The sequence below is a fragment of the Hyperoodon ampullatus genome (genome assembly GCF_949752795.1).
Source record: "Hyperoodon ampullatus genome assembly, chromosome: 13".
Lineage (NCBI taxonomy): Eukaryota > Metazoa > Chordata > Mammalia > Artiodactyla > Ziphiidae > Hyperoodon > Hyperoodon ampullatus.
In genome coordinates, this window is record NC_136926.1 from 17,405,232 (window position 1) to 17,427,094 (window position 21,863).

General features: G+C 49.9%; 2 protein-coding genes across 3 annotated transcripts in view; both read left to right on the top strand.

The window, feature by feature from the left end:
• Positions 1 to 477: 477 nt before the first annotated feature.
• Positions 478 to 9,497, top strand: UNC119B (unc-119 lipid binding chaperone B; the record flags this gene model as incomplete). The annotated part of the gene is made up of 5 exons (XM_079717847.1): positions 478 to 721; positions 3,494 to 3,607; positions 7,043 to 7,169; positions 7,298 to 7,470; positions 9,385 to 9,497. 5 exons carry the CDS (start codon positions 478 to 480, stop codon positions 9,495 to 9,497), a joined length of 771 nt encoding a protein of 256 aa, XP_079573973.1.
• A 5,232-nt stretch (positions 9,498 to 14,729) lies between these two features.
• Positions 14,730 to 21,863, top strand: part of ACADS (acyl-CoA dehydrogenase short chain) — a gene marked incomplete at its 5' end in the record, with an annotated part of 30,080 nt that continues 22,946 nt past the window's right edge. For both annotated transcript variants that reach the window (XM_079718078.1, XM_079718077.1), the window contains 2 exons: positions 14,730 to 14,775; positions 15,835 to 15,998. In XM_079718078.1, coding sequence (XP_079574204.1) covers positions 14,730 to 14,775; positions 15,835 to 15,998 — 210 coding nt within the window. The remainder of the gene's footprint in view (positions 14,776 to 15,834; positions 15,999 to 21,863) is intronic.

Below are 21,863 nucleotides of genomic sequence, written 5' to 3' on the forward strand. Positions count from 1 at the left end.
CCTACCACATGTCAGGCATTAGCTAGACTGCCTGAATACAGTGCTGAATACAGCAGACTCAATCCCTCCCTCTTTCGTATTCTTATATTCCCTGTAGCCCAGCCCAATGTGTAGCCCAAAGCCTGACACGGTGCGGTTTAGAAATGGCAATCTAATTAGAAAGCTGCCTTTGCATAGCAAGGACTGCCTTACCTTCTAGACTACAGATGAAAAAACATTTTCTCAAGATGCCTCGTCTACATTTTATGTGATGGAAAGTCATTTGACTGTACGGAATATTTTTTTTAGACATTTGGGGTGACCTCGGGGGCCTGATAGAGAATCTGGAGTGCTAAGGTGCCAGCCACCTGGCTGGACCAACGCTGGCGGGAGGGCGCTAGCGACGCGGCCCGCAGGTCCCGCCCACACAGGCCCGGCCCCGCCCCCGCTCTCCATAGTTACGGCTGCGGAGGCGGCGGCCATCTTGGCGGCGGAGCGATGAGCGGGTCGAATTCTAAGGCTGCGGCCGTGGGGTCGGCGGCTGGGCCCGGGGGGCTGGTGACTGGCAAGGAGGAGAAGAAGAAGGCTGGCGGCGGCGTCCTGAACAGGCTTAAGGCGCGGCGGCAGGCGCCCCACCACGCGGCCGACGACGGCATCGGGGCAGCGGTTACGGAGCAGGAGCTGCTGGCTCTGGACACCATCCGGCCCGAGCACGTCCTGCGCCTCAGCCGGGTCACAGAGAGTAAGTGCGGGGCCGGCCGCGCCCTCCCCTCGTGCCGGTCCCCGGGCCCCTTGTAGCCTAAGCGGAGCCGGCCGCTTGCCGCTCGGCCGGCCCAGGGTGTCCACCCAGGCGCCCCCGGCCGGCCGGGCCGCGCTGCCCACCCTCACCTAGACCTGGTCGGGAGGGGTTCTCCTGGGGCTTGACTGCCCTCCTCTGAGTCCGGCCACGCTAGGCTTCCCTGTGGCCCGTCCGCGCTGGGCCCTCAGGCCCGGCCGTTCTCCTCCTCAGCTGGATCTGTTTGGGTGGGGACCCGCCTTGGCTTAACCGGATCCTCCTGACCCTGGGAAGTGGGCCGCTGCCCCGCAGCCATCAGTGAAGTTCCTGATCAGCTAGGCCCCCTCAACCTGTCTACAGCCAGCTTCTGCCGCCCTCTGCCAGCCCAGACCCCTACCCTAGCTGCTTTCTCTGCCTTTCCCTCCCCTCCGGCCCCTGACAGCCCCGCCCCCTTTCCAGCCTGCCTTGGCCCCCTACCTCTTTGGGCCCCTAGCGTTGCCCCTTTGTGTGCAGGTGGGCTCCTCCTTCCTCAAATACATTGCCGTGGCATTTCGTGCCGCATTAAAAAAATATTAATAAAGTTTCAGTTCACGTACAAAACCAAAATGTGAATCCTGCTTTTGACACTTGTTCCAGTGAATTAAGAATATGTCAGGGTGTCAGAGATGCATTTCTTGCATAAAATGCAACCGTCCTACACCTTTTCATTGATAGTACGAGGGGTGGGGAGAAATATATAGCTCACCCCCTGTCCTGGTTTTCCTCTTTTCTGTTCTCTTCCAGGCCAACCCCTGACTTGATGCCCTTTTTCTTGCTGCTGTTTCCCCCTAAGAGTTTGCAGTCAGTTGGTTAGACCCTGCTTGCCCAGCCGGCCCTGTCCTCCAGACTTCTAACGTTGAAGCACCAACACTCCCTTGATGGATTAAAGACTGCCGTCCTATTATCTGCTGAATTGCTTTAGTCGGCAGCCCAGGGCTGCTCAGGTGTCCCTCAGGGAGATAGAGGCCGCCCCAGTGATTTGAGGATGACAGTTTGGGGGGATAGGCCTTGGTCCAGCCTGTTTGAAAGGGAATTCCCATCTCCTAAAATAGCTTTAATTTGAGTCTGGGTATTTCCAAATCCCCATTTTCCATCACTGTTTGGGTTGGGACTGTCCTTTGCATGCCTGAGTATATCTTTGGGAGGTCTTGCTATTCTGTTTCATAGAAACATTGTGAAAAAGCTGCTTCTGTTCTGACCCAGATTTCATTTGGGGCTCTGAAGGTACGGAAATGCTCACCACCTCACCTTTCTCACCCCATGCTTTCTCCTGATACCAAAGGTGAATTAGGCCACTCTAATGCCTGGCCCTGAGCGGCATTCTAGGAGAGCACTGAGGTCCTGTGTAGGAACTTGAGCTTGGTGCCATTGCTCAAACACACCTCAGCAGCTTATTGGAGAAAGTCACAAGTCAGCTTGGTGATCTCTGGATTTTTTACTCTTAAAGTCTGTTCCATTCAGCAGGTTATTTATTGAGTCCCCTCTAAAGGTGCAGAACCAATCTCAGCACTTTTGGGAGTTACAGAATAATCACTAGCTCTCAAGTTTGCCATCTTATTGGAGAGTCAGCTTGTAAAACATGAAACAGCTAACACAAACAGGCAGTATAAGATAAAGTGCCAAAGTGAGTTGTGGAGAAGATGCTCTCAGGAGTCATGATATAAAGAAATCAATGAAATTGTCTTTGATCAGTACTGTTTTGATTAGTTGATCAGGTTTTTGGGGGCTGTACATCACTTTGGCCTCACGCCCTCCATAGCAGATCTGTCCTGTGCCTGGGTAGGTATGGCCCACCACCTGGTTTCGTGCAGCCCATAAGCTAAGAGTGGTTTTTACCTTTTCAAATGGTTGGAAAAAAAAAAAATCTTGGGACACATGGTTATATAAAATTTGTATTTCGTGTCTATAAATAGTTTTATTAGAATACAGCCACACCATTCATTTCCATGTTCGTGGCTGCCTTTGTGCTACAGCGACAGAGTTGAGTAGTTGTGATAGTGACTGTGTGGCCAAAAGCCTAAATTATTCATGATCTGACCCTTTACAGAAAAAGTTTGCTGATCTGTGCTTTGTGATACAGTCAGCAAACATGCACCATATTAGCCATTAGATCAGCATAAATGTTTTAAAATGGATTTCTAAAAAAAATTCTATCCTGTTGTGATATCCAATGAAAGGTTTATGGGCCATTTTTGAAGTGTTTCCAAAGAAATCCCCTTTTACCATCCCTATTTCTAGTGTTACAGTACTCTTTCATCCACACAAGCCCATGCACATTTTTTCTTTCTTGGATCCCCTAATTCTCTCCACACAACTTTTGCTTATAACATAAAAGGAAGTTTTGGGGTATATTTTATTTTTTTTTTTTTTTTTATTTTTTTTTTTTTTGCGGTACGCGGGCCTCTCACTGTTGTGGCCTCTCCCGTTGCGGAGCACAGGCTCCGGATGCGCAGGCTCAGCGGCCATGGCTCACGGGCCCAGCCGCTCCGCGGCATATGGGATCCTCCCAGACCGGGACACGAACCCGTATCCCCTGCATCGGCAGGCGGACTCTCAACCACTGCGCCACCAGGGAGGCCCTGGGGTATATTTTAAGTGAATTGTGTAAGAATAAAACCTGAGTTTGCTTCAAAACTTGAGAAAGAAATGGTAGATTTGGAGGATTATTTAACGGCATTGGTCTCTCTCTCTCATTTTCAGATTATTTATGTAAACCCGAAGACAACGTCTACAGTATTGATTTCACACGCTTCAAAATTCGAGATTTGGAGACCGGGACAGTGCTTTTTGAGATTGCCAAACCTTGTGTGTCAGGTAGGCCTTAGTATTGCAGTAGCCACTTGACAGTTGGAGCAAAAGGTCTTTCACGCTTGAGTTTTTGTATGCCACTGCATCCTGTGTCACAGACTCCAGCGGCCTGCTTCCAGCCGCCTCCTGAAGCCTGCCTGTGGGCCTGTTGGCTTGAAGCTGTGCTGAGAGGCTGATTGTTTGTTGAGTATCTACTCTGTGCTGGTCACTGTGTTCCACATCTTTCTGTTTACGTCAGTTCATGTAATCCTCACACCTCTGTGGGGGGTTATTATCCTTATTTTACAGATAAGGAAACTGAGGCCCAGAATTTCCAGGTGACTTTCCTAAGGTCCTCTGCCCTTTGATCTTACCATGTTTCCTCCACTTAGGAAAGGAATCCTTGAAATTAAACTCCAATGAGGAAGCCTACCTGAACCTTGAGTCCTGGGGACACTCTGGAAGGGTGATACGGAGGATTCCAGTCCAGATCATGAGGCAGTGTCTTCTCACACCCTTTCCTTTAAATAGTGTCTCAGATTTCCCAGTAAGTCCTAGTTTGGACTTTAATGTCTGCCATTTTTGGGATGAACAGAAGGCCTAGACCTGTGAACTCATCTCCTTGGGACCCCTTAAGGTAGCTTTGAATGGACACTTCCTGTGCTTGTGATGCAGTTCCAGGGTGATTCATTTCTGACCAGGGGACCACACGTACGTCTTTGGAGCACATCACTGGAAATGGAGCACCCCCTGGAGTTAGTTACTAGAACACCAGCCTAGATAGTCCTTCAGAGTATCAGCCATGGTCTGTGTTGATGACTCTTTTTGCCAAGCTTTTCTCATCTGATTTGCTATTCAGAAAGAGCCTGTAAATTTGGTAAGACAGCTGTTAGTAACCCAGATAAATCAAAAGGCTTTCATGAAAAAGTCTCAGCTCAGGTTAATTATACAGCCAAGGCTAGAGCACTGGTCTCCTCACCCCACCCAGTATTCTTTTTTTTTTAATTAATTAATTAATTAATTAATTAATATTTGGGCTGCTTTGGGTCTTCGTTGCTGCACGCGGGCTTTTAGTTGCGGCGAGCTGGGGCTACTCTTTGTTGTGGTGTGCGGGCTTCTCATTGCAGTGGCTTCTCTTGTTGTGGAGCACGGGCTCTAGGCGTGCGCGCTTCAGTAGTTGTGGCACATGGGCTCAGTAGATGTGGCTCACGGTCTCTAGAGTGCAGGCTCGGTAGTTGTGGTACACGGGCTTAGTTGCTCTGTGGTGTGTGGGATCTTCCCGGACCAGAGATTGAACCCGTGTCCCCTGCATTGGCAGGTGGGTTCTTAACCACTGCACCAGCAGGGAAGTCTCACTACCCAGTATTCTTTATGCTGTCGTAATCTAGTATTGACCAGGGTGTCTAAAGGCTCAAGCTTGTGGGTACTTAAATCTTGTATTGGGAGGGTCAGGGCCAGCCAGCTTCCTGGGTCTGTGCTGTTTGTATCTCTAAGCCACAGGTCCTACTACTTAAGATGTTCCCAGGACCCCAGGGCTACTTCAGGTGTATGGATTTGGATGAGACTGGGCTCAGAATAGTCATTTCAGTATAAAACTAAATCTCAAGAAGAAGGTCAGCTGCAGATACTGTAAAGATACCTTGATTTACAGCCCATCCAGTCTTTACCTTTAAGGATCTTCATTCACTAAGAATACGCACACACTGATTCAGTGCCCTCCTACAGCACTTGTTCGGATGAGTTCGAATCCCTCAGAAGGTTTGGTCTGATCCTTTTTGAATCCCATTGTTGGAGCCAGGGCTGTGGAGTCTCTGGCTTTGAACCCCTACTCAGTCTGGTTGCCCAGCTCCTCTTGGGCTTGTCACAGGCAGAGATGTCTGATGCTAAAAAAGACTCCTCTTTTACTGCACCTATGTTCAGCCTAGAACTGGAAAAAATACCCTTGTTGGATACTGGGTGGCTGTAGCTACTAGAGAGGGAACTAACTCCTTGTTTACATTAGAATGTTCTCTGATGCATTTTACAAATCTTTCATTCCTGGGTTCAGGAGTGGTCTAGACCAGAGCCCGTCGTTACTCTTGTGGACCCTCTCTCTGATCTCACGTGTTGGTTCATGGCCCATCCGCTTCACCTTTTCCCAGGTGCTCGGAGTGTTGGGCCTGGTATGGCCTGGAATAGGCATTAGTCCAAGAAAGTGCAGTACCCCAAGGCTATAGGTCAGTGTCTTCCATTTAAATAGCAAGATTATTTCTAGGGATTTGTCTTTGCTGTGTCAGAAATTTTTGCATTCTTTGAAGGTGCCTTTTGAATAGTTTCAACTTTTATAGCCTCATTCTTTTGGTTAGCAGCAAGCACTTTAACTGGGTCAACAGCAGACCTAGTCTGTATAGCAGAGACCACGTCACAGCCACCCAGCTGGTGTTTCAGGCTTCACCGTTAGGATATGGCCCAAGGCGCCAGATTATATAAAAGGCAAACAGCTTAGTGTTTAAGAACAGGCCTTGAGTCTGATGGACCTGGATTCACATCCCTGCTCCCTCCATTTACTACAGGCGTACCTCATTTTATTGTGCTTCACTTTACTGTGCCTCGCAGAAATTGTGTTCTTTACGAAGTGAGGGTTCGTGGCAACCTTTCATTGAATAAGTCTATTGGCTCCATTTTTTCCAACAGCATTTAAAGAAAAAAATTTTTATTGAAGTATAGTTGATTTACAGTGTTGTGTTATTTTCTGGTTTACAGCAAAGTGATTCAGTTATACATATGTATATTTTTTCATATTTTCCATTATGGTTTATTATAGGATATTGAATATAGCAGCTTTTTTTTTTTTTTTGCGGTACGCGGGCCTCTCACTGTTGTGGCCTCTCCCGTTGCGCAGCACAGGCTCCGAACGCGCAGGCTCAGCGGCCATGGCTCACGGGCCCAGCCGCTCCGCGGCATGTGGGATCTTCCCGGACCGGGGCACGAGCCCGTGTCCCCTGCATCGGCAGGCAGACTCTCAACCACTGCACCACCAGGGAAGCCCAGCATTATTTTTAAATTAAGCCGTGTGCATTGTTATTTTTGGACATAATGCTATTGCATACTTAATGGATTGTAGTAAAGTGTAAACATAACTTTTGTATACACTGGGAAACCAAAAATTTCATGTGACTCTCTTTACCATGGTGGTCTGGAACTGAACCCGCAGTCTCTCTGAGGTCTGCCTATATCTGGGGGACTTTGGACACGTTAGCTAATCTCTCTGAGTCTGAGCTTCCTGGTCTGTAAAGTGGAGATAAAATGAAGACAACATCTACAGGATCACAGGATCCTGTGAGGCGTGCAGCACGGGGCCTGGAATTACAGCATATGCTCAGTGAGTACTGGCTGCCCTGCCATATCGGTGTCGGTGTCGGTACTGCTGATCGGTCGTGATCTTTGCCGAGATGGTGATTCAGCTTCCATGTGCTCTTGCAGACCAGGAGGAGGAGGAGGAGGAGGAGGCAGTGGCAGCAGCAGGCGGAGATGTGGATGTCAGTGCGGGCCGCTTCGTCCGCTATCAGTTCACGCCAGCATTTCTCCGCCTCCGCACCGTGGGCGCCACGTGAGTACCAGCATTTCCTGAAGGGAGGACGTTCTTCTGGTTCAGAGAAGAATGTTCTTGGTTAGGTTTGGGGTTGGCTTTAGAGGAGGGAGGAGGCAAAGTCAGGCTCACAGAGATTTATTCTGCAGGGTGGAGTTCACGGTGGGAGACAAACCTGTGTCAAACTTCCGGATGATCGAACGGCACTATTTCCGGGAACGCCTGCTGAAAAACTTTGACTTTGATTTCGGCTTCTGCATCCCCAGCAGTAGGAACACTTGTGAACATATCTATGAGTTTCCCCAGCTTTCTGAGGATGTCAGTACGTATCCCCTGACTTTCACAACATTCTGGATTCTTCAGGCTAGAGGAACAGACCTTGAAATGAAATCCATCTAGTCTAACAACCTCATTTGCAGAGAAGTAGGGACATGATGCGTCTCTAGTCTTTCGACCTCAGGCTTCTCGTTTCCTATTGCTCCTGTCTCATGTTTCAAACTCTGACTCTGCCTGCATGGGAGCACTGAAGGTTTTAATACAGGCCATCCCTTTTAGATGCCTGCTGCGGGGAAGAGAGTGGCTGAGGGAGATAAGAGGAGGCCCCTGACAATCCCTGGGAGTCCAGTTCAATACACGGCCAGTCATGGTTTCACTGTGTTCTAGTCACCAGCTCCTGCTCGGCACTCCTTTAGCCCTTTGCTTTTTCCCTAATCAGAACTACATGGGAAACTGTGGGCTAAGTAGAATTCTAGTCCTGAGGACCACCCCTTTCTCATTCTCTGCAGGTAGAAGGTTAATTAGATGAAACTGTTAGAGTAGATCCAGCAGGTGCTAGGAAAGCTGTTAGAGGCTCGGAGCAGAAGGAGTAACGCGAGGGAAGCCGTGTCTGAGGAAGAGTCACCCTGTAGTTCTGGGGAGGAAGAGCTGGGGAAGGCGCCGGAGGGAGAAGGCTGGGCCGGGGAGGAGATGGACTGAATGACAGAGGAAGAACAGTCTGTGTATTCCCATGGCTTCGGTCTGGCCCTCTCACGTTAGCATCCCCTGTGAGGAATTAGGGGAGGTTGTTCTAGAGCAGTCAGGATGTGAGTGGGATCCTGTGAGTAGTGGTGGAGTTTAGTTGGATTGTTGGCGAAGGTCTACGTACACCGACCAATTTTCTCAGAATCCCAGATCCTTAAAATTGTCATTTTCTGACAGGTATTCTTGACTGGTGCAGCAGTACTGTTCCCAGGTAAAGTGAGGATTGCTGAGAAGTGGGCAGGGCATTGATGACCGCATCAACTGTTAGGATCCTCGTTTGAAGCCCGCTCCCCAGGCTGGGCTGGAATATGTAGATACTGCGAGAAAAGATTATGTACAGTATTTCAGGTTTTTATCTAAGGCCATGTAACTTTTTCTTCTTGAAGCCAAATAAGCTTTTTAAAGAGCGTGGGGGTCAATACTCTGGATATGAACTAAATAACTCTGGCCTGGCTGAGTTCAAAGAACTTGAAACAGTCAGCTCTCCTTTTGAGAACTGTGGTCAGCAACAGCATTTCCTCCAGAGGATTCAGAACAGCATGTGACCATTGACTCAGAACCAACCAGAGGTAGTGACTCGCAGTTCTCTTGACCCTCCAGTTATGGTTAAAGAGGTCGGGGCAACTGCCTGAACAAACAGATGATTTAAATCTGGATCCCAAGACAGGCTCACCCTTTGCTGGATTGTTGGCAAGTTAATACCCCGAGCCATCTCTGGAGAAGGCTCCTTGCCCTTTGTGCCCCTGCATCCACGCACATCTGGGATTCCTTTGTTGTCAGGGTTGCCTGCGGGACGTGAGCACAGTGAGGCGCAGCTTTCTGAATTTGGACCAGAGTGTCTAGAGGTGGGGACCAGAAGCACCAAGTCAGTAGGCTGCTGTGGTGCCTCTTGGCAAGCGGGCGAGCACCTCTCCCTGGGGTTCTGACGGAGCACCAGGCTGGCGATGGCCTCGGAGGGCCAGGTCCAGAGCTGGTTGCATCCTTCTGTTGAGGTGGACAGCATGCTCAGTTTGGGGGCCTCTGTGGTCCCCAGGTCTCCCCAGCTCTCAAGGCCTGGCTCCCTCTGTTCTGACCTCATTATTCTGACAGCGTGAGCTCACATTTTCAGGAAGGGCTTGTTTACGAATTTTCGAGGGAATGCTCAGTTTTTTCCCACCTGGCCCATGGGGCAGACTCACACATAAGTCTTTGCTTTTTTCCTTTCCCTGACTTGCAGTTCGTCTGATGATTGAAAATCCCTATGAGACCCGTTCTGACAGCTTCTACTTTGTCGACAACAAGCTGATAATGCACAACAAGGCTGACTATGCCTATAATGGGGGCCAGTAGCTGTGGCAGGAGCGGACGGGGAGGTGCTTTGCTGTGGCCCGAGGTCCTGGTGCACGGAGGTGGCTGAAGCTGCAGTCTGTCAACACACATCTGGAACCTGGCCCCAGGAAGCCGAGGCTGGGGTGGCAGTTTCCTGTGCTCCAAGAGAGGTGCCAAGCAGTGCTGTGTTTCCTTCCCCAGTATTTTTTCTTCCTTTTTTCCCTGCCCCTTAGGTCACAGAGGTACTATAGTAAAACTTAGCATAAGGCTCCTGGAATCCAGATAAAAATAGAAAGTTTATTTTCATGTAGTCATGGCTCCTCTGGGTTGTCCTGATGAGCCTGGGTCTCTCCAGGCAGAGCTGTGCCGGGGAGAGAACGCCCTTCTGTAGGTTCGGGGGCACTGTGGGAAGCTGAGACTCCTCTCTCGCCTGCAGGGTCGCCGTCAGCACACTCTGACCTCAGCCTGTGCATCGTCCTAAACCAACTGGTGGGGGGGGCAGAAGGAAGGAGTGGTGCCAGGAGTTGAGGCACTGGGGTGGGCAAGGCTGCCAAACTGAAGGATCTGTCTTACGTAGGGGCCGCTTATCTGTCTGACTTCCGGATCCTCAGCCGGTCCTCCTGGGGCTCCACTGAGGTTTCAACCTGGCAGTGCCTTCCTGTTCTCCTTCCAGAGGGAAGATGAGCTTGCTCTGCTTCTCCTGGCTCCTAACTTTTGAGTTTCTCCTGAAATACAGTGTGTCAGTTTTGCTCTTGGAACTGTAGTATCTCTCGAGGCCAGAGCAGGCCTTATTGTATTTTGTTTTTTTATTTCTAAGCTTCTTGTGGGGAGGCTTTATAAAATGTCAGTGGCGTTCCCAGCATATAGGATGTGTGGCCAGACTTCTGATAGTATCAGTCAGGCTCCCGGGGCTAATCTGGGTCATGTCGTACCTGCTTTTGTACTGAAGTAGTTCCTGGAACCATCCTGGCCGGTCAGACCTAAGTAATGTGTATTCTGGTCCTTTGGACTGTCACTTGGAATGGTTTTGGGCGTTGGGAAAGGGGGAAGTCAGCTGAGGTGGCCTATCAGAGAGACGTGTTCTCAAAAAACTTCCTCACACATCCCTCAGGCCCTCACTGGATGGACTGTCCGTGCCTAGCTCCCTACTGTTGTCCGACTGTCTGGGCGATTTAAGTGCTCAGGCCCAACTCCTGACCCTCTGATAAGACTGTTGCTGCGGCCAGGGTTTAGCATTGCTAGAAAGGTCGCAGTAGGAAGGGCCCAGGTACATGGTATCTGTGACCGGAGAGCTGTCTCCCTAGGTGCTTGGGAGAAAGGCCAGGTGGAGCCAGGGAGAGAAGGGCCAGCGCTTTGCCACAGATGCTCCTGTGCTTTCACTGACCAGTGTTGCTCCCTGTTTGCATTCTAGAGCGTGAGTGGCCTTGAACCGTGGTCCAGTGCTTTGTGCCAGGCCAGAGTCCGGGCTGTGCCAGATGCTGGCAACTTCCTCACTGAGAAAACCCTGGTTAGCCCTGTGTGCTGGCACTGCACCCAACCCCCGAGGGAGGAAGAGACCGGGTTCCCTGCAGGGTGGGCTACTCATCCCCAGACCAGTGAATCCCAGAACTGGAGTCGGCTGCAAATCCAGGTGCCTTATGTGTGGCTCTATCCCATACACTGCCGGACAGACATCAGCACTGCCTCTTCACCTTCTGTTTCTCACTGGGGCTCCCTCAACAGATTTGTGTTCACTGAGCTTCAGAATAACCCCTTTTCTCTGTGACAGAAGCCCAGTCGGGAGAGTTTTTCTACTATTTGATGTTTAATTATTATCTAGGATGTGGTTTCTGGAACTGCCCAGAACTCTGCTCAGTAGAGTGTGTCTTGGAAATGTGTCCCAGGCAGACCGTGTCTTGTAGGCTAGTGGGCTGTCTCTTACCTGCGGTGTTAGCTTTTGCTGGGAAGAGGGCCGAGGAGGCAGGCATTCTGGCTTGAATAGTGCTGTATCCTCTTCCCAAGAGCTTGCTTTAGTCTCACTGGAGACCGTTTTGAGGCCAAGTGCTCGGTCTGTGCCCAACGGCACAGGGATTTGCTATCTTCTGCTCCTGAAGGTCTGGTATTCTGTACCTGGGACTCTGGATTCTTGTGTCTAGCTACTCAGGAAACCTTGAGAAGCATTACCTCTCTGGGGTGTTAGCTAGGGTAAGTCTGAAATTCAAGCTTTTGTACCCGAACTGGGGAGAGAATTGGAAGTCATACCTTCTCTGAAAGTAGCTGAACTCATCAGAAGTTGAATCAGGAGGCCATGTTGTTAAGGAGTCTGGGCTGTTGGTAGCAGTTACCTGTGGGCAATAAAATGGGAGGAAAAAACCTACCTGCCTGGGGGAGACCGTGCCCTCTGTTCAGAGCTGGTACCTGAGAGGCAGCTCCTGAGGGGAACACATCCCAGCAGACTGACAGGCCCAGCTGGCGCCAGGGGGCCTGCTGCCTGCACCCCTGCCTCGTGTCTTGCTCCTGTCCCTCTGGCCTGGAGTCTCCTGGGAGAGCGACTCTCTTTTCCTGTGGAGCTTTTGGGCTCAGATGCCCTTTTAGCTGCTGCAAAGAAGATCCTGGTTTAATTTATTCTGTGTTTTAAAGAGTAAACAGAGGAAATAAGTAAAAGTAGTCCTGGGATAAAGTAGGTCATCCTCTCCTCATGTGTTAGCTCAGAGCTGTCTTGCAGGGAAAATACTTTTCAGGGCCATGTCAGCCTTCCTGAAGACCTCACAGTCTTTAAAGGCCATCCAGTTCTCAAATAGGGGCGGTGATTTGGGGGCGTTGGGGCTATGCGGAGACTGGAGATTCTTGACGTGGCAGTAGCTCGGGGAATCTTCAGCTTGTTTCTTCAGTTGAAGTGGGACTCATTTCCGGAATGGACTTAATAGGCTGTGTCTAATATACAGATTGGGTGAGTCTTGCTTTAGTGTGTCTTGCCACCCTCAATAGGCTCCCAGGGTACTCTCTTTTTTTTCTCTGTAACGTCCCTTCCTTCTGGTGGCCGTTGTCACTCTGACGTCAGTGAGGTTGGGGAATGGGGACAGTTCTCAGAATCATAGCACACACTCGTCTGTGTGTGCGGACCCCTGATGCAGAGGGTGCTGCCGTGCCTGGTGTAGGGGCCCCATCATCAGATCACCATGTTTCTCACATTCCGCATCACAGGACATCTTAGGTACAAGAAGGGTCTGGTGGAGGTGGATTTACCCCTTGTTGCACAAAGGATCGTGTGAAGTCACTGAACTGGTGAACGTCTGTTTTTTCCCTGTATATCTATTTTTCACAGAACGTAAGAAGCGTTAATGACCTGGTCTGTCCTCCCCTTTTCCCCTTCACCTGAGGTCCTCATCCCAGTTTGTATTGTCTTTGTGTCCAAAGTAAACTAGGTGACTTATTTGTACAAAATGTTATTTTGCCACAAGAGACAGTAATAAAAGAAAGATTTTCACAGTATGCGCGTACCCTCTCTGGTCTCCTGACTGGGCCCCTTGGGTCATGGGGCGGGCAGGAGTGGAGCGGGGGTGGGCTCTGAGTTTCTTTACGTGGCCTTTCTGTAAATATTGGTTTAATGAGTAGAGCTGATTTCTAGGGTGATTAGGGCACAGTATTGAGCTTTAGGCGTAGTATTTTTTGCTTTACATTTTGATGGAGTGCTTTGAGAATTAAAAATGTATATACATGTTTTTAAAACATGTTCATTAAGGTGTGTTTTAACTATACCTCATTTAAGAGTAAATTCACCTCATTTAAGAGTACAGTTTGATGAGTTTTGACAAATGGATACATGATCACAATCATGATACAGGGCATTTCCATCACCTCAGAAAGTTCCCTCAAGTGCCTGGTGTTTGCAGCCCGTTTCCTCCCTCTCTCCAACCCCTTGCACCATCTTCTGATTTGTGTCTCTTTTGGAAAACTTGTATACTTTTCATATAAAACTTACATCCATGTTTAAGCTCACAAACAATACAAGTTAAAAATAAGTCTGGTTTAGATGGTCTGTGGCACCTGAAGGTCTATTGGCCTCTACCCACAAACATCACTCACTTATTTCCCCCTTTCTCTTGCTTCTTGCTCTTTTCTTCCTGGTGCCCAGGTAGGGTAATGAAAGGTGAGGAAGCTTCGGAGCATTTGTCAACGACAGTAAAAGTACTGTGGATTTAGAGGCTTTCTTTTGAATGCATTTCTTTTAAGTGCAAGGTAACATCTGAAAGACTTTGCCGCATCTTTTAATAGATCCGCAGGAAGCAGAGCAAGGTCTTGAAGGAAGACAGGACTTTTGGCGTGTGGGTCAGTGCTGGGGACAGACGCCTGTCTGAGTTATGGGGGAAGAAAGGCACCTGGAGAGACTGGGTTCCTGGGGGCGTGTGGGAGGTGTCTGGAGCCTGTGGAAGTCTGACTCACACCTGTGCCCATGCAAGACTCTTGGCAGGCAAGTGAAATCGCTGTAGTTTTTTGGGCAGGGTGAAGGCGTCCTGACGGACGCCAAGGACCAGTGCCCCCTGCTCCCGGTGGAGGGGTGGGGGGGGGTCTGCCCCCAAGTTGGGAGTGAGACGGTGGGACCACAGTGGAACAGGGAAGCAGCAGTGCCACCCCACCTGCACAACCTCCCAGCAACCCAACTCCCCATGTCTACATAATGAGCACCAGCGCAAGACAAGATCCTTGTCCCTCTTGGCGCTCAGACTTACAGGGGACTTGATAAGATTTCAGATGCTACGTGCCAGGAATAAATAAAACAACGGGATGGAGAGTGTGTTGGGGGAAACACTGGCCTCCTGCGGTCAGGGCAGGCCTCAGCGAGTGATGAAGGGAAGGAGAGTTCCAGCTGAGGGAACGGTGACTGCAAAGGTTTGGAGGCAGGAACCAGCTACAAGTATTAGAGAAAAGCTGCCCTGTGAGGCTACAGCAAGGGCATGGTGGGCGTGGGGCCGGGGAGGGAGGCGGGGGAAGGCCAGATAGGGCTTTTTAGGCCACGGAATTGGATTTTAGGAGAGATGGGCCCCCCCGCGAAGAGCTTTAAGATCGGCCTGGAACCGACTTCGGAGACTTCCCCAAACACCGGACAGTGTGATTTATCTCCTGGGAGGGAGGCGGGGCTCAGGAGGACCCGAGGCAGGCCCCGCCCCCGGAGCGCGAGCGCGCGCCGGCCCCGCCCCCCGCAGCCCGGAACCCGCGCTGGCGGCCCGAGGTCTCCGGGAAGAAACCCAGTGCAGTCACAGGTCTCCGTCCTCCATGGCCGCCGCGCTATTCGCCCGGGCCTGCGGCCCCGTCCGCGGAGGTGAGTGCGCTCCGGCCTGGGGCGGGCCGGGCGGGCGTGGGTCCCGGAGGCCGATTCTCGCCTGACGCAGGCGGGCTGGCGGTGCCCCTCCGGCAAGGCGCGGCCTTTGCCCCAGTTGGGCTGCTCCTTGCGCCTGCGTGGCCCCGGCAGCTGCTCTGACCCAGCCCAGTTTTCACCGCTGCACCCACATTCCCCTCCGTTCATTAATCCTTCAGCGGAGGTTCAGGGTGCGCCATTCCTCGGGAGCCAGCCCTGGGATTGAACCCACACTCTGCTTGTGTGACCTTGGGCCCCTGTCAGCCTCAGCTGCCTCTTGTGTAAAATGACCACAGTAATACTGTTGTTCTCATAGAGTTGTTATATAAGGATTAAATCACAGGTGCCTGGCATATTACAGGTGCTCAGTATTAGCGCTTGTGGCTGATTGCATACAGTACCTTTCCCATCTTCTCATTTCTCTCCAGCTGTAGCAGCAGTGACACCTGTAGCCAGGGCTTCCTTTGCCTGGTCAAGACCCACTCACCCTGAATAATAATAAAGGGGACCTTCTTTGAGAGCTGTCTCTGCCAGGCCCCGTGCTAAGTGCTACAGTCAGTATCTCATCCTCCCAGCCCAGGAGCTGAGTACTGCTGTCCTCCACATTTAGAGAAACCTGTGAAGTTAGGATCCTCGCCTGAGGTCACAGAGCTGTGCTCTTACTGTTATTGGTGTTATACTGGTGATTGAGTGGGATCGTTGTACAAAGTGTTTAGCAAGCATAGTAAACATTCAGTGCTATTCCCAACAGCAGCGCTATCAACATTTTGGGCCTATAATTTTTTGTCATGGTATCTGTCCTGTACAATGTTTAGCAGTTTTCCTGGCCTATACCCACTCCATACCACCCTTCGGTTGAGACAACCAAAAATGTCTCCAGACATTGCCAGATGTCCCTTGGGAGACAAAATCGTCCGTGGTGGAGAACCACCCAGTTAGTGGATCACTATTATTATTATTATTACTACTACTACACAAGACCTCTTACATTCCCCTTCCACTGACTACTCTTCTCATTGGCAGCTCTCCGGCCTCGGGACTGGCGTTGCTTACATACCATCTACCAGTCTGTGGAACTGCCCGAGACACACCAGATGCTTCGTCAGACATGCCGGGACTTTGCTGAGAAGGAGCTCTTTCCCATCGCGGCCCAGGTGGACAAGGAACATCGCTTCCCGGCGGCTCAGGTGAGAGTTTAAGAGTACAGGTACCATCAGCTCCAGGATGATTGGTGACAGTGACATCCAGATGCACTGAGACTGCAATCAAGGAACCCTAAGTGGGGGGTGGGGGTGGGGGGGTGGTCCTGGGACCCAGAAAATGCCCTGGAGGTTTCCCTTGTCCAGAATGAGGCCTGCAGCCAGGATGTAACTTCTGGAATAACAGTAATAATGGTGGATGGTTGATATGCTTACTACGTACTGGGCGTTGTGTTGATAGTAATAGTTAACGCTTAGAAAATGCTGACCACGTGCTCGGCATTGTCCTGAGTTCCGATGGGTTAGCTCATCTGTTTCTTTTCTGTTTTATTTTTTTTTGGGCCGCACCACGTGGCATGCGGGATCTTAGCTCCCCGACCAGGGAGAGAACCTGGTCCCCCCTGCAGTGGAAGCTCGGATTCTTTTTTTTTAATATATAAATTTATTTATTTATTTATTTATTTATTTATGCTGTGTTGGGTCTTCGCTTCTGTGCAAGGGCTTTCTCTAGTTGCGGCGAGCGGGGGCCACTCTTCATCGCGGTGCGCAGGCCTCTCACCGTCGTGGCCTCTCTGGTTGCGGAGCACAGGCTCCAGACGCGCAGGCTCAGTAGCTGTGGCGCACGGGCTTAGTTGCTCCGCGGCATGTGGGATCTTCCCAGACCAGGGCTCGAACCCGTGTCCCCTGCATTGGCAGGCAGATTCTCAACCACTGTGCCACCAGGGAAGCCCGAAGCTCGGATTCTTAACCGCTGGACCTCCAGAGAAGTCCCTAGCTTACCTGTTTCTTAAAACTGTCCTATGAGATGAAGGTGCCATTATTACATACCCTTTTGTACAGTTGATGAAACTCAGATTGATGAGAGGATTAAATAATGTGCCCAAGGTCATGGAGCTAATGAGTTACAGAGCTAAAGTTTGAACCCAAGTCTGTCTTCTGCCAGCTGCTGAGATCCCAGTCAGTCCCCTCCTTCCCGTGCCGTTGTATCACTCCATCTGTAATGACAAGTTTGAGATGTTCATGCTGTCTCCATCCCCTGGCTTGGCAAGATGGCTGGCACATAGTATACTCAATAGATATTTGTTGAGTACATAACTTGTGAAAGAGCCAATCTGTCTGGCCTCTTCTCCACGCCTGTTTTCCAGTCTGAGGAATTCAGGAGTTGCGATCACCATTAACATGCCTCATAGGCTCTGGGGCCACTTTTCCAGCTTAGTGAATGTTGTGTGTTCACAATGTATCAGGCACTGTGCCTGGACTGTGGGAATACCCAAGGAGCTCAAAGTGGGGTAGGCAAGTGGCATTCTGAGCACCAAAATTAGTTGGGCAACGTTTAGGTGTTAAGCATTGAAATCATGTCATCTCATTTAGTCCTGAGGGCATCCCCAGCTGCACGTCTAATCTCCATTTGGCTTCCTGGAATGCTTGCAAGGATTGTGGGAGATCACATATGTCAAGTTCATGGTGCCTGGTACTTGAAAACCAGAAGCTATTAATACTATTATTATTTTATTACACTTGAGAAAATTGAGGCACAGAGAGGTGAAGTGATTTTCCAAGGTGTACTGTCTGTGGACCAGGAGACCTGGTGTGATTGGCTCCAAAACCCTGCTCCATCCACTAGCCACGTGCTTGTCCCAGAAGCCCAGCTGGGAAGCCCTGTTCTAATCGGGAATATTATCGTCAAGGGCCTAAACTACCCCTGTATCCTCCATACCGCCACACTCTGGTGCTGCCCTCAGAGCAGTTGTCCAAGACATGGCTGTATATTGGGGCTTTTGTTGCCACATGACAGACCACTTGATTTATTTTTCCTATATTCCCTCAAATTATAATACCTATTATATTACAGACATAGACTTGCTTTGTGCAAGAAAGCTGGCAGTAGAAACAGGCTTTCTACCAACCAACTCTTCACCAGTCCTCTGGCTTTGTAATCTCTTACTTGCTTTATAGGGCGGGGGAGTTTGCAAATTAATCCTGCCACTAAATAGTGGCAGAAATGGATGTGGAAGGAAGAGAGCAAAAGAATCAGCCTCCTTCCTTCTGGCACATTCTGGCACCCGGAGGCTGCTCAGTCCAGACTTGCTGAATGCATGACCTAGCTCAGAGTAGTGATAGCATTTATTTGGTTTTATCTTGGACAGGTGTTTTCATATCTGTAATCTGGTTAGGTGATCAGGAGCCCTGCTATTATTTCCTTTGTCTAGTGGATGTAGGAGCAGTTGTAGGAATTGCCTGAGGTCGTAGAGCTCGGGGGAGAAATAGATCTTCTGATCTTGCCCCTGCCCGACACAAACTGGACTCTGTCGTTTTGGTGGCTGATGGGATGCAGAGGTTGCTCAATGTTTCCCTTCGCTAAGGATTGAGGCCGGTTGGCTTTGTGCTTTTATCATTCTCTGTCACAGCTCCCCCCATTACAGAAGGGAATCCAGGGCTTAAACAGGCAGAAGGGTCAAAGCAGTAGACACAGGGATAATAGGGCAGGTTGCAAAAATAAAAATAATACCACTAGTGTTTTATTTTTTTATTTTTATTTTTTTTAAAACATCTTTATTAGAGTATAATTGCTTTACAATGGTGTGTTATTTTCTGCTTTATAACAAAGTGAATCAGCTATACATATACATATGTTCCCATATCTCTTCCCTCTTGCGTTTCCCTCCCTCCCACCCTCCCTATCCCACCCCTCTAGGTGGTCACAAAGCACCGAGCTGATCTCCCTGTGCTGTGTGTCCACTAGTGTTTTAAAATGACGATAGTAATAATAACAGGAGTAACTATCATTTGGGGGTTACTGTATTCCAGGTACTTATCCATTAAATCTTCAACAAAACACCCTGAGGCAGTTACTTCATTGATCTCCAGTCTTCAGATGAGGAAACTGAAGCCAGGGGTTACATTTCTTGGTCAGCAGTCACACAGCTGGGATTGGAGGAGCCAGATGTAGACTCTGAGCTTCCCCCACCCCCAATCCCACCGGCCTACAGGAGATGCTTAGTTAGTGATTTCTTGCTTTCTTTTTTTTTTCTTCTTTTTTTCAAATTTATTTATTTACTTTGGCTGCACCAGGTCTTAGTTGCGGCATTCGGGATCTTTTAGTTGCGGCATGCGTGCGGATCTAGTTCCCCGACCAGGGATTGACCTGGGCCCCCTGCATTGGGAGTGCGGAGTCTTACCCACTGGACCACCAGGGAAGTCCCTAGTTAGTGATTTCTAATATTTTTTTCCTGAAGAATTTTTTTCTCCCAAGAAAAGTGGGTTTACTGGGGAAGAGTCAAGGGGAGAAGAATTGAGAGGTGGGCAGGCCATGAAGGAGGTGGAAAGCTAGTGCCAGTTTCTGCTCACTTGGCTTGTTTTGTAACCTAAGCGGAACTTTACTCTTTCTGTGTCCAAACCTAACCCCTGCCCCTGAGGAAAAAAAAAAAAAAAAAGAAACAGTTATGAGTTTATAATGCTATTATGTTATAAAGGGAAACAGGGGGCTTCCCTGGTGGTGCAGTGGTTGAGAGTCTGCCTGCCGATGCAGGGGACACGGGCTCGTGCCCCGGTCCGGGAAGATCCCACATGCCGCGGAGCGGCTGGGCCCGTGAGCCATGGCCGCTGAGCCTGCGCGTCCGGTGCCTGTGCTCCGCAACAGGAGAGGCCACAACAGTGAGAGGCCCGCGTACCGCAAAAAAAAAAAAAAAAAGGAAATAAGAAATAGATGGTGTTTCCAAACCAGCTTTGGACTCTGGAACCTGGAAATGTATGTGTGCATTTTTTGTTTTTTTTTTGTGGCCGCACTGAGCATCTTGTGGGATCTTAGTTCCCTGATCAGGGATGGAACCTGGGCCCCTGCAGTGGAAGTGTGGAGTCCTAACCACTGGGCTGCCACGGAAGTCCCTATATGTGCATATTTATATGTATGAAACTGAACCCAGTTTCTTTTCCTTCACTCAGTGAATGTTTACTGAGTAACTTTTAAAAAAATTAATTAATTTTATTTTATTTATTTATTTTTGGCTGTGTTGGGTTTTCGTTGCTGCGTGAGGGCCTTTCTCTGGTTGCGGCCAGAAGGGGCCACTCTTCGTTTGCTGTGCTCAGGTTTCTCATTGCGGTGGCTTCTCGTGGAGCACGGGCTCTAGGCGTGTGGGCTTCAGTAGTTGTGGCACGTGGGCTCAGTAGTTGTGGCTCACAGGCTCTAGAGCGCAGGCTCAGTAGTTGTGGCGCACGGGCTTAGTTGCTCCGTGGCATGTGGGATCTTCCCAGACCAGGGCTCGATCCTGTGTCCCCTGCATCGGTAGGCGGATTCTTAACCACTGCGCTGCCAGGGAAGTCCCTTATTGAGTAACTTTAATATATCAGGTGCAAAACCTGCTTTTCATCCTCTTGCCCTATCTCAGATGATAGTTAACTGCATAGAAACCTCTCAAATCATAGTCCATTTTTCTTCTTCCTCATGTGCACAGACTTCTGTGAATTCCACCCTGGAAGTGTCCCCTGAATGGCACCTCCTCTCACCTCTCCCGGCAAGAATTCATCTCTCTGTGTTTCAGGAGCGTTCGTTCATAATCCCTAATTCTCTGGGTGTGCTTGTCACGTGATGGTGTGTATCCTGTGTCACAGTTATTTCCCACAGTTGCCTCCCTGAAGGCCGGGATTGGTCTTGTTCACGCCCCTACCTCCTCGCCCTCCGTAAGTGCTTGGCATTCAGCAGATGTTTGCTGAACTTTGTGGACTTGAATTTTATGGTTAAGTCATCCTGAGTGTCCTTATTGTCCCAGCACTTAGCACACACTGACCCAGCGTGGGAACTGGGGAGGTGGCTCCCGCGGCCCCTTCCCCTTGAATAAAGCAACAAATTTTCAACAAGTTAGGGAATTTGATTCTCTAAAAGGAGTCTGGGACTTCCCTGGAGGGAAGTCCCGGACTCCCTGGGACTTTGTCCCAGGACAAATTTGATTTTTTAAATATGTGAGCTTTAGAAGTGACTTAAAAGCACTGTTTTTATATGAAGTGTCCTCTAAACGTGTCCCAAATATGAAGGCAGCAGGTGCTGAAGGCTCACTCTGCTAGGAAAGGGGTCCTTCTCTTTCTCACACTTTCTCTTGGGAGTTTGGAGACCACCAGGCTTGGCCCAGTCAGGGATGCAGGTCTGGACTCCCGGTTCACAGACACAAGGGACCGAGAGTAACCACCGTGAGTAGCAGCTCTGAGGGGTTCCCCTTGAGGTCGCTCTGAAGGTCAGGCTGCTAGGAGAAAATATTAGGGAGCCTGGCAGCTGTTAGCCAGTTACCATCGACATGCTTAAATCAGGAATGATTTATACAACTGAACATACGGTCTTTTTGTGTGTGTGTGCTGCTGCTTTTAATTTTGTTTCTGATTTCTTTTTTTTTAAATATAAGTTTATTTATTTATTTATTCATTTTTGGCTGCATTGGGTCTTTGTTGCTGCATGCGGGCTTTCTCTAGTTGCGGCGAGTGGGGGCTACTCTTCGTTGCGGTGCACGGGCTTCTCATTGCGGTGGCTTCTCTTGTTGTGGAGCACGGGCTCTAGGCATGTAGGCTCAGTAGTTGTGGCTCACCGGCTCTAGAGCGCAGGCTCAGTAGTTGTGGCGCACAGGCTTAGTTGCTCCGCGGCATGTGGGATCTTCTTCCTGGACCAAGGCTCGAACCCGTGTCCCCTGCGCTGGCAGGCGGATTCTTAACCACTGCGCCACCAGGGAAGTCCCTGATTTCTTCTTCTTCTTCTTTTTTTTTTTTGCGGTACACGGGCCTCTCACTGTTGTGGCCTCTCCCGTTGCGGAGCACAGGCTCCGGACGCGCAGGCTCAGCGGCCATGGCTCACGGGCCCAGCTGCTCCGCGGC